The sequence below is a fragment of the Lathyrus oleraceus genome, chromosome 4, assembly GCF_024323335.1.
Source record: "Lathyrus oleraceus cultivar Zhongwan6 chromosome 4, CAAS_Psat_ZW6_1.0, whole genome shotgun sequence".
In the NCBI taxonomy this organism is placed as follows: domain Eukaryota; kingdom Viridiplantae; phylum Streptophyta; class Magnoliopsida; order Fabales; family Fabaceae; genus Lathyrus; species Lathyrus oleraceus.
In genome coordinates, this window is record NC_066582.1 from 357,542,228 (window position 1) to 357,556,229 (window position 14,002).

General features: G+C 42.7%; 1 protein-coding gene across 1 annotated transcript; it reads left to right on the forward strand.

Moving 5' to 3' along the window:
* Nucleotides 1-6,269: 6,269 nt before the first annotated feature.
* On the forward strand, nucleotides 6,270-7,816 carry LOC127137411 (uncharacterized). Its single transcript, XM_051063874.1, has 3 exons — nucleotides 6,270-6,602; nucleotides 6,716-7,052; nucleotides 7,137-7,816. The coding sequence occupies exons 1-3, from the start codon at nucleotides 6,270-6,272 to the stop codon at nucleotides 7,814-7,816; spliced, it is 1,350 nt and encodes a 449-aa protein (XP_050919831.1).
* The last annotated feature ends 6,186 nt before the right edge of the window (nucleotides 7,817-14,002 follow it).

The following is a 14,002-nucleotide window of genomic DNA, read 5'->3' on the forward strand; positions in this document are numbered from 1 at the left end:
TCTGCCGGCATATACAACGCTCGTCTCACCTTCTCTTCTTCGCTGACCGTTACCAGCAAACAGTTTCTTGGGAACTGATGAGTTGGAAGCACTGTTGTCTTGAATTCGGCCCATCTTCAACATACTCTCGATCCTTTCTCCAGCAATCACTATCTCTGCAAAGTTGATTGACGGGCAAGCAACCAATCTCTCGATATAATTTCCTTGAAGAGTGTTCATGAACATGTCCGCCATCTCCCTTTCAGACATAGGGGGTTGGACGGATGCATCAATCTGTCTCCAACGCTGAGCATATTCTCTAAAGGTTTCCTTGGCAGTCTGAGACATTCCTTGCAACAAGGTCCGATTTGGAGCCATGTCCAAGTTGTATTGCTATTGCTTGACAAAAGCCTCTACCATGTCTTTCCAGCTCTTGATGGTAGTACGAGACAAATGAGAATACCGTTCACGAGAAGCTCCAGTTAAACTGTCTTCAAAATAGTACATCCACAACTTTTCATCTTCAGTATGAGCTCCCAACCTTCCTAGATAAGATTGGAGATGAGTGCGTGGGCAAGAAGCCCCGTTGTATTTCTCAAAAGTAGAGGGTTTGAACTTGTGAGGGATCCTTACTCCCTGAACCAGACCAATATTGGTGACATCAAAACCTAAGGAATTTTGAGACTCCAAAGATTTGAGCTTCTCAACAAGCTCATCCATACGGCGAGTGGTCTCGAGGGCCTTGTCGTGCAAAGAAAATTGATCATACTGACAATCTTCAGTAACGGGGCGCCCGTTAATCCGAATCCCTTGATTCACATTGTACCTTCCGCCAATATCATTCCCAACATTTCCCGTGTTGCCAACATTACCCGGGTTTCCATCAACATTTGCGTTACCCGCGTTTCCAGTGTTCACAGGGTTATCAGCGTTCCCAGGGTTACCAGGGTTCCCAGGGTTACCAGGGTTCCCCTCAGCACTTGGTATTTCCACCTCTGGATCGGGCCTCGGTTGCTCAACCAATTCCTTCAGCTTCGCCTGGCCTTCTGCCATACCAGTCATAAATGTCATGAACTGATCCATCCTTTCACGCATATCAACCAGTTCTTTCTGTATCTGGTCCATTGCTAGTCGTGGACGATTTTCCTTTGTCGGGTACCTGTGAACTCGCTTGGGACCAATAATTGCCTGCAACAGGGAACAAACATTAGACACTGCGGTGACACCTGCAAAACAAACAAGGGTTAGTATGTATGGTATGCGATGCACTGCTTATTCGATTTTAAGGCTCCCCCTTAAAAAGGGAATACCCTGCAAATGAATAAGCATGAGATGTTGGATGCATATATGCAGATGATGTTATGCAATGCAATGGCATGTCAATCAGAATTACTGGATCCGCTTGAACATCTGTCAGGTTGCACTGCCTAGAGAGAAATTAAGAGGATCAAGCAAAGCACACCAAACAAAGGTCATGGGATGGATCATGTTATCCTTAATATCAACCATCCATTTTTTGGTGGATTATGGTTTACACCTTATCAACACCCAAGTTTCATTGATATTAAGGATACCTGAACGGATCAACCATGAATCAAGGGTTTGTTGCAAGTCACGAGCATGGAGTTTAGGTTAAGAACCACCCAAAGGGAGTGTACTAAGGTTTAAACCTGCCAAACATGTTCTACAAAAGGTTCCCGTAGTCATAATCCCATCTTTCGGATATTATCGGAGGAACGACTACTCGTATTCCAAAAATATTCTCAAGAGAGACTCTTATGAGTGTAGTATCAAATCTTACACTTGAACGACTTTCGCACTACGTCCTATGAATAGGCCAAGATGGGTTTGGTAAACTAAGGTCCTTGGCTTCTAAGGTCTATATTGGAAAAAGTAATGTCTAACCACAACTTACTTGTGTGACATTATTGATCCCAACATGACCTCCACCAAGTGAATGGGCTTGCAAGTCAACTTGCTAAGGAATAACTCCACACAAGTCAACAAGACTATGCCATTCTCCTATCCTAAGTGCACTCGAGTTCGGGTATAGAACTCATCTCACAAACAGAACCAGCAGATACGGCAGTCATATGTACACAATGCAATAAAGCAGGTAAATGCTGAAAGATAAATAACTATACAAAAGAATAAACACCCAATAAACAAACAACCTACAAAAGCTAGGAGGGACTCGCTTAGGGAAATCGGGTCCCCAGCAGAGTCGCCAGTTGTCGCAATCTGAAAAATGGAATGCAAAAAAAAACAACCGGCGAAGAAAGATAGGAGAGTCGCCACCGTGCGTTATTTATCCCAAAGGAGGGAAAGGAAACGCTCGAAGTAAACCTGCAAAAAGGAAAAGACAAGACAGTGTCTCGCAACCAAATCTTGGGTTTAGGAGTCGATTATGCGAAGGGAAGGTATTAGCACCCCTACGCATCCGTAGTACTCTACGGGATCCACTTTTGTAGTTCTTGTCTAAAGGGTGTGGGTTTATCTAATGTGTTATTTACTAAAAAAAGGGGTCAAAAGAAAATGACTCGCACGGATGTCGCATCCACTGCATATGTATCTCATATGAATATGAGAATCAGAGTCTTCGTAGCTCGGCTACCTAGGGGTTAAAGGTAATTGTGCTCGCTAAGACATCGCGTCTTATGCCTACGTATCTCATCTGGAATGAGAATCAGAGCAAGCCGTAGTTCGGCTAACTACGGGGTTATGGATTGGGTTTTGGACGAACGATGTTACTACGCAATCTACCGGATGCTCGACCTTTGGAGACTTACTCGCCTGTAGTAGAAGGAGTTAACGTGTTCTTATGGGAAGGAAAATCAATGAGTTGGTAGGGTTAGGGATGCTCATGCAAAAAGGTAGTCCTTGACGAAGGAACCGCGCTACCTGTGGGGATACGAACACATACAAAACAAACATGTATAAAGTAAACGTGCCAACAAGGCAATCAGAATAAATCTCCCAAATGGTATCCCACAAGCAAAGTGGAATATCCAGCGAGCTATCCCTGCAAAAGTCATGTGAGCCTTTACAAAAACTCAACAAAAGGGTTAGTGAAACACAATAAGGATTAGGAGAAAACATGCTATGACAAACGTATGTCAGATTAGAGCAAAACAGAAAAAAGCAAATGCTACTGTCCCGATCGCTACTGTCTCTCCTAGCGATGGCTTGGAGAAGCGTCGATGCGTGCTCGCCTAGCGAACGTGTTAGCAAGCGCCTACGGGTTTTGGATTTTTCATGGATAACAATATGGTTTCAGAAACCTCAAACCTTGTGGCATACACTTCAGAAATTAAACGATTAAGCATTCAAGGCATTATTTATACATTCATACATAATTATGAACCCGTGGGCAAAAACCTAATGAAATTCATCCATCATACCTCAAACATTCAGAGTATTCAACTTCAAAGCACAAAGGTAATGGGAATAAGGCCAAACCTGATTGGAGAGATCGGTTGAAATCAAATGCCATGGTCGGATTTGCAAACCAATGTTAGGGTTTGCTTGAGCTGAAAGTGTGTGAGTCAGAATGAACCTTTCAGAGTTGCCTGGAGGTTGCTGCAGATTAATTCTCACTCTCTCTTTCTAGGTTTCTCTCCAGGTTTTGTCCAGGGTTTTGTTTCAATGAAAACTCTAGTACTTATAGCCTAATATTGGTAGCTTAGTGGGCTTTTGAGAGAGGTCCTAGTCTGAGATTTTTTCTTTTATTTATTTATTTAATTTTTTTTTTTCGTTATTTTTTTTTCGTTTTTTCGTTTTGTTTTTTTTTGTTTTTTTTTTGTTTTTGCATAACATGTGGGCTTCAGCTAGCGAGCATGACAGCTCATGAACAAACCTTTGCTCCTTCAAGATTAACGTTTTGACTGACGAATAGACCCCTGTTGGAAGTAACTCAAGTCTTTCCCTTGTGTTGACTGATCATCTAAATAGAACCCACAAAGTGTCCTGGATGATGTTCAAGCTTCTTAGAGCTAATCCTGATTGACAAGATGAAATGCAATGTATCTAATGTTAAATGACCTAAAAAATGAATGCGTGAATAAGGAGGGCAAATTTTTGGGTGTTACAGTAACGGTTAGTAGAAATGCAAAAAAACAGGCAAGCCTTGTGATTATCAGCTATTAACGTTTGACCGGACCAGACAATGTCGGTGTCATGAGATATTAGAGGCTTCGGGACCATCTGGCTTAGGCCAAATTGACGAGCCATAAGGTTCGGTTGGTAACTCATGAAACCGAACCCCTTTGACCCTGGTTCAATCCTGTATGACAGCAAGGTAGAAGTTAGGAAAGCCCTCTATATCGCGTTTGACTGAGCTGCAGTTTGTGGGGAGCTACCGAGAAAGGGATCTTTTAACCATTTGGGGCCGAAGTTTCTATCAGTAAATGGCGCCATACGAGGAGCAAATTTGTCCGCTTCGATGAACATATTCAAATATTTCATGAAGATACTGGTGTTTGGAGTCTCCTGACAGGTCGTCAAAACCAACCTGGCTCCTTCGATCAGTCGATCTTCGTTCAGTCGCATAAGACGCTCCGACATTGTGTATCCTAATTGATACTCAAAGGTAGCGTTTAACCACTGTTGCAAGAGCCACAAAGGACCCGACAGGTTCAGGGCCTTAGGTGTGTTGGCAAGGAGCTTCAATTTCAAGGTTGCCAACCCCATGGCCTAGTACAAAGAAGGCAGTAGTAATTTACCTAACAATACCCGTCGACACTCATGAATCTGGATCGCCAAAACAATATAACTTTTTTCTATCTGCAGGGACCCAGGACAGAAGATGTAGTATAAGAGCCACAAGGTAAGAAAGGCTATGTGCTCCTCGTCGGACACTTCGACAGAGTCCTTATTATGCTGGTCTTCGATATAGTTCATAAGGCTGGCCCGACCAAACGTGAAAGTGTTTTCCGTTGAAAGGGTTGGATCAAAGGTTTCCCCCAGAGGCGATAGGCCGGTGATCGCCGCCATGTCGAAGAGAGTGGATGTCAACATCCCACAAGGCAACTGGAAGGTGTTAGTCGAGCCTTCCAGAAGTATAGGGACACGATCAATCGCCAATTCTCCTTGTTTTCTGACACTCATTCGACACATTTGTAAGAAATCAGTAACACATTAGTTCACTTTTGTTTTGTTTTGTTTAGTTATTTATATGTTTAGTATTGTTGTCTCTATTTGTTGAGTATATGTTATATGCATTATCATATCCCATTTTATATCCTTTTGTGGTAGTTCTTTTGGTTTCAGGTATAAACAAGTGCACTGAAGGGATAAACAAGCAAAACAGGCATTCCGGGCTCGACATAGGAAGAAAAAATGGACTTACAGTAGCCCTGACACGGCCACCCGTGTTGACCAACACAGGCCGTGTCAGGAGAAGAGGCTGAGAAATGGAAAACAGGGAGCTAACACAGATGTCCATGTCAGCCTCCCTGAAGGGCGTGTCAATGCTGAAGTTTGCCCAGAAGCCAACACGGCCAGGCATGTTGCTTGACACGACCAGTGTTAGCTTGGACACTTGAACTTCCAAATTTTTGCTGTTTTTGGCACGACTTATCCCGGAGGGCATTTTGGACTTTTACGCAAGGAAAATTGTCATCAGGAACTATTTACAATGGATTTGAATATGGAGAGATGGAATTTTTACACGAGAGAGAATTGGAAACGATCAAGATTGAAGAAGTGACAAGAAGTAAAGAACGAGGATCCTTCAAGAGCGGACGCGATTGAAGATCAACAGAATTCTGACCTTTTTGTAATGTCTCAATTTTACTTTGAATCTGGTTTGAATAATATGATAGGATAAATCCCCCAATGCCAGGGGGGTGTCCCTGAATTGATCATGTAATGAATCTGATGTTTGATTTCCATAAATATATGATATTTTATTTCAATTTCACTGTATGATTTGCATAATACTTTCTTTTTGGCAAAAATTAAGATTGATGCATGGTTAACGATTAGCAGGACTGCAATGGTTAAGGTTCTCATACAGTAAAACCATAGTAGAGATCACCTAGGACTAGGGATACCCTATGCTCCCGTTTACCTTAGCGGAAGAAGCTGAAGAATGGTTTTATTCTTTACCTGCCGGTAGCATCACAACTCGGGAAGAAATGAAAAAGGCATTCCTGAATTAGTATTTTCCAGTGTCGTTATTTCTGCGGAAGAGGTATGAAATTCTGAATTTTAAGCAGAGGGACGGGGAAACTTTGGGAGACGCTTATAAGAGATTCAAGAGAGTCCTGGTAGCCTGCCCAACTCATAATATGGATGCTACTGAACATATGCAGATGTTTGTGAATGGTCTAAAAATAAAGACCAAACAGCTAATTGATACCGCAGCCGGTGGTTCCACAAATTTTTCAACAGCCACCGATATCAAGAAGATCATTGAAGCTATTGCTGCTAGTGAGCATATGGAGTTGTACGATAGGTGTCAAAGCAAACCAGAAGGGGTGATAGATTTAAAGCTGGAAACTGCAAAAACCCGTATTGAAGATACTATAGCTGCTGAAGTTAAGAAAAAGTTGAAGGCGATGAATATAGGTACACGACAGGTGGCACAAATCCAACCAACCCCTACTATTTTTGTGAAATCTGTAACGGTCCACACCAAACTCTATATTGTTTTGCAATTCCTCAACAAGTGAAGGAGATCAAATTTTTGAAGCAGAATAATCCTTATTCTAACACGTACAATCCGGGTTGGAAGAATCATCCCGACATCTCCTGGAAAGACCAAAAAGCGACCGCCCCTCAACATGGTCAGTACCAAACTCAATATCAACAACATCAGCAGCAACAAATGCCTAAGAAAGCTGGGTGGGAGATTTCCATTGAAAGAATGGTAGCTCATCATGTTCAATTTCAAGAAGAAACCCAGAACTATCAGAAAAACACCATAGCTTCCATAAAAAATCTTGAAGTCCAGATGCGTCAAATCGCTCAACAAATAACATCAAGTTCTCAAGCACAAGGTGTTCTACCTAGTGCAACTGTGCCCAATCCTAGAGAGCATCATAACGTGAGCACTGTGACAACACGGAGTGGTAAATCTGAGGAAGTTATTGAGGAAGTGGATGAAGAGGAAGACCAATTGATCGAAGTGGACCTTGAGATCAAATAAAATGAAGTTGTTAGAGAAGAAGTGGTAGCACCGAAACCGATTGTGAAAGAAACAGTCATTGAGCCCAAGCCGGCTGTTAAGCTCCCATTCCCCACGAGAAACAAGAAAAAAGGACAACATGAGAAAAATTTCAAAAAATTCTTAGAGTTTTTCAAGAAGTTGGAGATTAACATTCCTTTGTTGGAGGCACTTGAACAAATGCCTACTTATGCCAAGTTCATGAAGGACATCATTTCGAATAAGCGTACCACCAACACTAACCCGATCATTTTAACTGAAACTTATAGTGCTATTTTGCAGGGTATGAAGATTCCGATAAAGAAGGAAGATCGAGGAGCTGTCACCATCACGTGTACTATTGGAGATAGGTCGTTCAACAAAGCTCTTATTGATATGGGAGCTAGTGTGAGTCTCATGACATTATCCATTTACAAGAAGCTTGGTATAGGGGCGGTGCAAGATACCAGGATAACACTCCAATTCGAAGATCATTCGGTCAAGAAACCGTATGGTATTGTTAAAGATGTCCTGGTGAAAATTGACAAGTTTGTATTTTCGGTCGATTTTGTAATTCTAGAGATGTCGGAAAATGAAGAGATCCCTCTCATTCTTGGTAGACCCCTTTTTGGAGACGGGAAGATGTGTAATCAACATAGGAGAAGGAACCATGACGTTGAAGGTTTATGATGAGGAAGTGAAAATCAATGTTCGAAACACCATGAAAGACAAAGAAGATATTTGCACCAATCACATTATAGAGGTTCTGAAACAGGTGACGACATATGATGGCCCTTTGAATACACCACTGGCACCTTTGAAAAGAGTGTTGAGCTTGTCCAAGTCCGACATGGAAAAAGAAAAGGACAACGGGGACCCTCAAGTGCTAGCCTTGCTGGATACGCAAACCCCGTGGAAAGGATCTCAACCACACCGGTGGGAGGATATAAGCTCACCTCACTCTAATAAGGAGGGTGAAGAAGCAAAGAAAAGAAAGGAATTGAAACAACTTCCGGAAAACCTCAAAGATGTGTTTTTAGACTCTAAAGGAAAATGTCATGCTACTGCAAAGGCGGTGAAGTTGTGGGACACAGGTCTTATATATCATGTTCCTGACAATACCAGACCACAGAGAAAATAGTTTGTCGAGGGACAGCTGGTGCTCTTGTTCAACTCCAGATTAAAACTTTTTCCAAGAAAGTTGAAATCTAGGTGGTTGGGTCCATTTTTGGTTCACAAAGTGTTCCCCCATGGAGCGATCGAACTGAAAATCCAAATAATGGGGACACCTTCAAAGTAAATGGACAACGGTTGAAGCACTACTATCAAGGACTGGAAAGTGGTCTGATTGAGAATGTTCATCTCCAAGGATGAGGGAGACGAACGTCGAGCCATGCGACATTAAACGCAACGCTTCGTGGGAGGCAACCCGCGCAGTTTTCATCTAACTATTTTCATGTTTGGTGTGTTTACAGGTTCACTCGTAGGTTCGCGGTTACATCATGCAGTTCGGAAGATAAGGGTTGATTAAGATGGTCGGACACCAGAAGAACAATGATAAATCTGAAAATAGTGAAAAAGTCAGAAAATTTTGGAAAAACAGGGCCCTGACACGGGGGCCCGTGTCACCTGACACGGCCCGTGTCAAGAAAGGAAGCAAAACCAAAATTTATAGTAGGCTGACACGGTCGCCCGTGTCAGTTGACACGACCCGTGTCAGCCCTACTGAGCCAAGCCTCCAATTACAGTGGCCTGACACGGCCGCCTGCGTCATATGACATGACCCGTGTCAGGCCCAACGACCATATTTTTCAAATTTTGGATTTTTGTGTTTTGTGGACCCCAACTGAACTTTTCACCACTTAAACACATTTTACCCACTATCCACCAATAAATTCTGATTTTTCTTACTCTCTCTCTTTTATTACTTCATTATCTTTCTCCTTCCTCACACTTTCTCCATATTCCTCCATTACCTAGCTCACAAAAAGCTCCAAACTTTACCGCCATTTCCAGTCGAAATTGCCGCCACCCTTCACGAAAGTTGTTCTACTCGCCATCCTCTACAAAGCTACGGTAATCTTTTTTCATTTTCCTTAAAATTTTTTGGGTATAATTTGTATTTCAGGAAACAAAAATGCCGCCAAAAAGAACCTCCAAAGGGAAGCAAGCAGACGCAGAATCATCCCGTCCAAGGAAACGGACAATCCTTCATCCAAATTCACATGACATAATTTTTGATAACTCGGAGCATGAACGGAGGTACACATCTCATGTCAAACGGAAAATCACTCCGACCAGGTACCTTTGCTCTGATACTCTTTTTCAATTAGGCATGTCTGAAGAATTGGATAGGATATTTCATGTGCTTGGAATGCTGGAGTTTGTCCATTGTGAAACGCCAACCTTTGAGCGCATCACATTAGAATTTCTGAGCATAATTGAGTTCAAGCTCAAAAAGGGTTGGACGGGTACAACTATGTACTTTGGAGGAACAATGTCTTTCAGGTTGTACAATGTCGTCCATGAGTTGACGGTGGAGCAGTTGAGCGAAATTCTTCGCCTACCCCTTTATGGCCCTTTGAGCCGTACCAGACAACTTTGATGCTAAGATATTTTGGTTGGCCATTACGGGAAGATCCGACTATGTGGTTAAAGGAGCAAAGGCGTCGGGCATTCAAAACCCCTATTTCAGGTATGCCCAGAAGGTGATAGCCTTCACACTATTTGGCAGGGGTGACAGTACAGGTGTAGCCACCCTATTTCAGGTTGTTCTTTTTGTTTGCCATGGTAAATCGGGTTGCTATGAGTGTTGCAGCATTTGCTGCAGATTATCTAGGTCGTGCGAGGAGAGCAGCCCAAGGAGGAATCTCCATAGGAGGCATCATCATACAGATTGCCCAATATTTAGGATATGATCCGGCTGCACTTAATGAGACACATGTAGCAGGTAAGAGAAAACTGGACATGAACGCATTGGTCCAGCAAGGTATGATTTCACAAGTTTCTGATTATTATGCCTTAATGAGTTCGGGTCAGTTTATTATAGCTCTACCTGATCCGACACGAATTAGCATCTCAAACACGGCCAATTGGCTTTATGATAGTGCCATCCAAGATGATATGGACGAGCACAATGCTGATACATTTGCCACAGGTGACCCACATGAGGAAGAAGTACAGAAAGAGATGCATGATCATAAACAATTTTCTTCCCCACTAGAGGAATCCATGCACCCCGATGCCGGTTCTTCATATGTGACGCCGGACCAATGGTCATGGATGCAAACAGAAATTGGCAATCTCCGAGCGGAGCAAGCACGCGATGATGCAATGTCTGATTTTGCAATTTTCGCCGCCACAGTGAGCCGGTTTGAGCCCCTTTCTATCTTGGATGAAAACATTGTGGATAATGTTTAGTTTAAGTGTGGGTTTTTTTTATTATTTATTGATGTTGTTGTTTGTTTGGTTTGTTGTTTATTTTGTTCTTAATATTTTTGTTTTAATTAAGTTGTGTGTTACTCTATGTGTTGCAGATAAAGGACATTTGTGCCGGATGAATGATGAAGCTTGGAACGATTGGATGGAAGACCCACCCCTCTACTTGCTCTTCTGGAAACCCTCAAATATTGATGCTACCGACTCGAAAAATCGGACGCGACTCTTTGTCACTGGATTTTGTAGTGATACTCTGCAACTGAAGAGAAGACGAAGCTACACCACACTGAGAAACATCTTGGAAGCCTGAAAGCTAGACAAAACATGGTGAGAACTACAAAAAGCCAAACACTTATCATCATGAGAGCTATTCAGGTATGTCTTTGTCTCTCTGGGTTTGCATTAGAGATACTGAAATTACATAGCACACGATACACACTGAGGCATTCTTTTTGTATTTTAACCTTGAGCCTTTGAAGCCAACCCGTTATAATTACCTGTCGTTCACCAATTTTGAGCCATATTTCCTTTTGTTTTTATTTTTACCATTGTATATAGCCATAAGCCCATACACTACCATACCCTACTTAGACAAGTGTTGTTTACCCTGAAGCTACCGAAAAACTTAAGTTTGGGGTTTCATCCAAATTTAGGGACACCTACAAACCTTAGATAAAAAAAATGAAGAAAAATTCAGAGAAAATTCAGAGAAAGAAAAAAAAAAGATGTCGTGAAACACTTATTTAGAAAGACTATGGTTGGCAAAAAGCTTGCATCAAAAGAGCAATAAAAGAAAATATATGCGCCAATGAACCTCAACAAAAAAACGGTGTCCAAAAGAAATACCCCCGAGTTTTAAATTTGAACAACGGTACAAGGGTAACAACACGAAATCTGAGCCTAAACCCCTAGTATTCCTTTTTTGTTTCTATTACCCACCTTACACCTTAGCCCCGTTACAACCGAACAAGTCCTCGAATAGTGTGTATTGTGTGTTGCTTGTTATGAAGGTATCTATATTTCAAACCTAAGAGCTGACTTTGCAAACTCTGTTTTCTTGAGTGTAAACACTTTGACCCCGAGAGATTTGGTGAGAGTGTGAAAAGCTACAGGCCAAAATATGTGTCAAAGTTAAACTGTGGCTAAAGTAAAAAATCGGGAAAGAGTAAAACTGTGATTGAAAAGTGAACAGGAGAACGCGAAAGATCGTGGTAGCATTATGGATGCATTCATTTGGGGGCAACCGTCCTGATGTCTCGAGCGTCACTTGAGGATAAGCAATGGGATAAGTTTGGGGTTGTGATTAGTCGCCAATTCTCCTTGTTTTCTGACACTCATTCGACACATTTGTAAGAAATCGGTAACACAGTAGTTCACAGTTGTTTTGTTTTGTTTAGTTATTCATATGTTTAGTATTGTTGTCTCTATTTGTTGAGTACATGCTATATGCATTATCATATCCCATTTTATGTCCTTTTGTGGTAGTTCTTTTAGTTTCAGGTATAAACAAGTGCACCGGAGGGATAGACAAGCAAAACAGGCGTTCCGGGCCCGACATAGGAAGAAAAAATGGACTTATAGTAGCCCTGACACGACCACCCGTGTTGGCCAACACGGGCCGTGTCGGGAGAAGAGGCTGAGAAATAGAAAACACGGAACTGACACGGGTGCCCGTGTCAGCTGACACGGCCCGTGTCAGCCTCCCTGAAGGGCGTGTCAATGATGAAGTTTGCCCAGAAGCCAACACGGCCAGGCGTGTTGCCTGATGTCGCATACGCGAAAAATAACCGGCGGGAAAAAGACACAGAGCCGCCACCGTGCGTTATTTATCCCAAAGGAGGGAAAGGAAACGCTCGAAGTAAACCTGGAAAGGAAATGCTCTTACGACCAAAGATTGCAAGGATCAGGAGTCGGTTACGTAAGGGGAAGGTATTAGCACCCCCTCACGTCCGTCGAACTCGACGGGATCCACGCTCAGAAAGAATAGAATAAGGTTGCTGAATGACTGCTCCAAAAACTGCACGAAACTGGAATAGAACACAGATGAACAAAGACGGAGAAAGCGGACTCGGCAGGACGTCGCATTCTGGGCCTACGTAGTTTATCAGACACAAACATCAGAGTCGACGTAGTTCGGGGATACGGGAAACGTGCTCGCTAGGACATCGCATCCTATGCATACGTATCTTCTCTAACCAGAGTAAGAATCAGAGCACTCGTAGCTCGGCTAACGCACGCCGAAACAAAACACTAAACCAAAGACGCTGAGACGTCAGAGCAAACACACAACTGGAAATGGACTGCCAATCGCTGGGCTTACATCCGAATCCGAACAAAGAAACGCAAGCAGGAAACCGAATGCCAATCGCTGGACTTACATCAGACTCCTAACAAACAACAAATAAACGGGAAACCGAATGCCAATCACTGGGCTTACATCAGACTCCGAACAAACGCACAAAGCAGAAGGGTCTCGATTGCAACTAGGGCAAGAGAAAGGGAAGGTCTCAATCGCAACGAGGGCGAGAGAAAATGGTTAAAGTTAGTTGTCAGTCAAACTCGACAAGACATCGCATCTCGTGCCTACGTATCTCATCTGCACATGAGAATCAGAGTTGCCATAGTTCAGCTAAACTATTTCTATTTGTTTTGTGTTTTTTAGGTGAACAACGTTACTACGCAATCTACCGGATGCTCGACCTTTGGAGACTTACTCACCTGAAGTAGAAGGAGTTAACGTGTCCTTAAGAGGGATAAAGTCGATTTGTGTTTTAGGAAAGCTCACGCAAGAAAGGAAGTCCTAGACGAAGGAACCGTGCTACCTTAATTGACATGCAAACGAGACTATGTGAAGTCTAGCAAACCTAGAGGATACAATCACACCACACAAACATATACAGCATGAAGTAAACACACCAACAAGGGGGCTTAAACATCAAGGGTGAGGCTTTAGTCAAGGGGTCATATCAACCTCGACAAACAAGCCGGCTGGAAGGGTATCTGATGCTCTTAACCCCTGACATTGACCGTCAGGGTGAGCAGATGAAAGGTAATGAGGATTGGACCTCATAGCTCTTAACCCAGGCCTGGGTGAGCTTCAATCAATGAAAACGTGGGAGTCCAGAATGTGAGACTCTACTCCACTTGACTGACTCTATATACAAAGGATCTTGGGTGTTTATTCAAAATGCATCAGCACGTAGTGCGGGCAAGATGAAAGACTCAACTGAATAGCAGGGGATTGATTGCAAATCCCTTCTATCTGCCAATTGCCTCTTCACTTAGGAGGACTTGAATTACATGGCACAAATATAAACAAACACAGTCATTGCCTCTTAAGGAGGACTTCAGCCAAATGCCTGCCAAAAGAAACGACAGGGCTTCCAGACTACATGGAGTTAGAGGATGATTACCTAGGTGGTATGCCAACCACAAGCA

What these genes read in the sequence shown, in the direction of transcription:
- LOC127137411 (XM_051063874.1), top strand. Translation starts at nt 6,270, where the DNA reads ATGGATGCTACTGAACATATGCAGATGTTTGTGAATGGTCTAAAAATA. An exon ending in CTACTATTTTTGTGAAATCT is followed by an intron (nt 6,603 to 6,715) that starts GTAACGGTCCAC and finishes CCGGGTTGGAAG; the next exon opens with AATCATCCCGACATCTCCTG. An exon ending in CACTGTGACAACACGGAGTG is followed by an intron (nt 7,053 to 7,136) that starts GTAAATCTGAGG and finishes AATAAAATGAAG; the next exon opens with TTGTTAGAGAAGAAGTGGTA.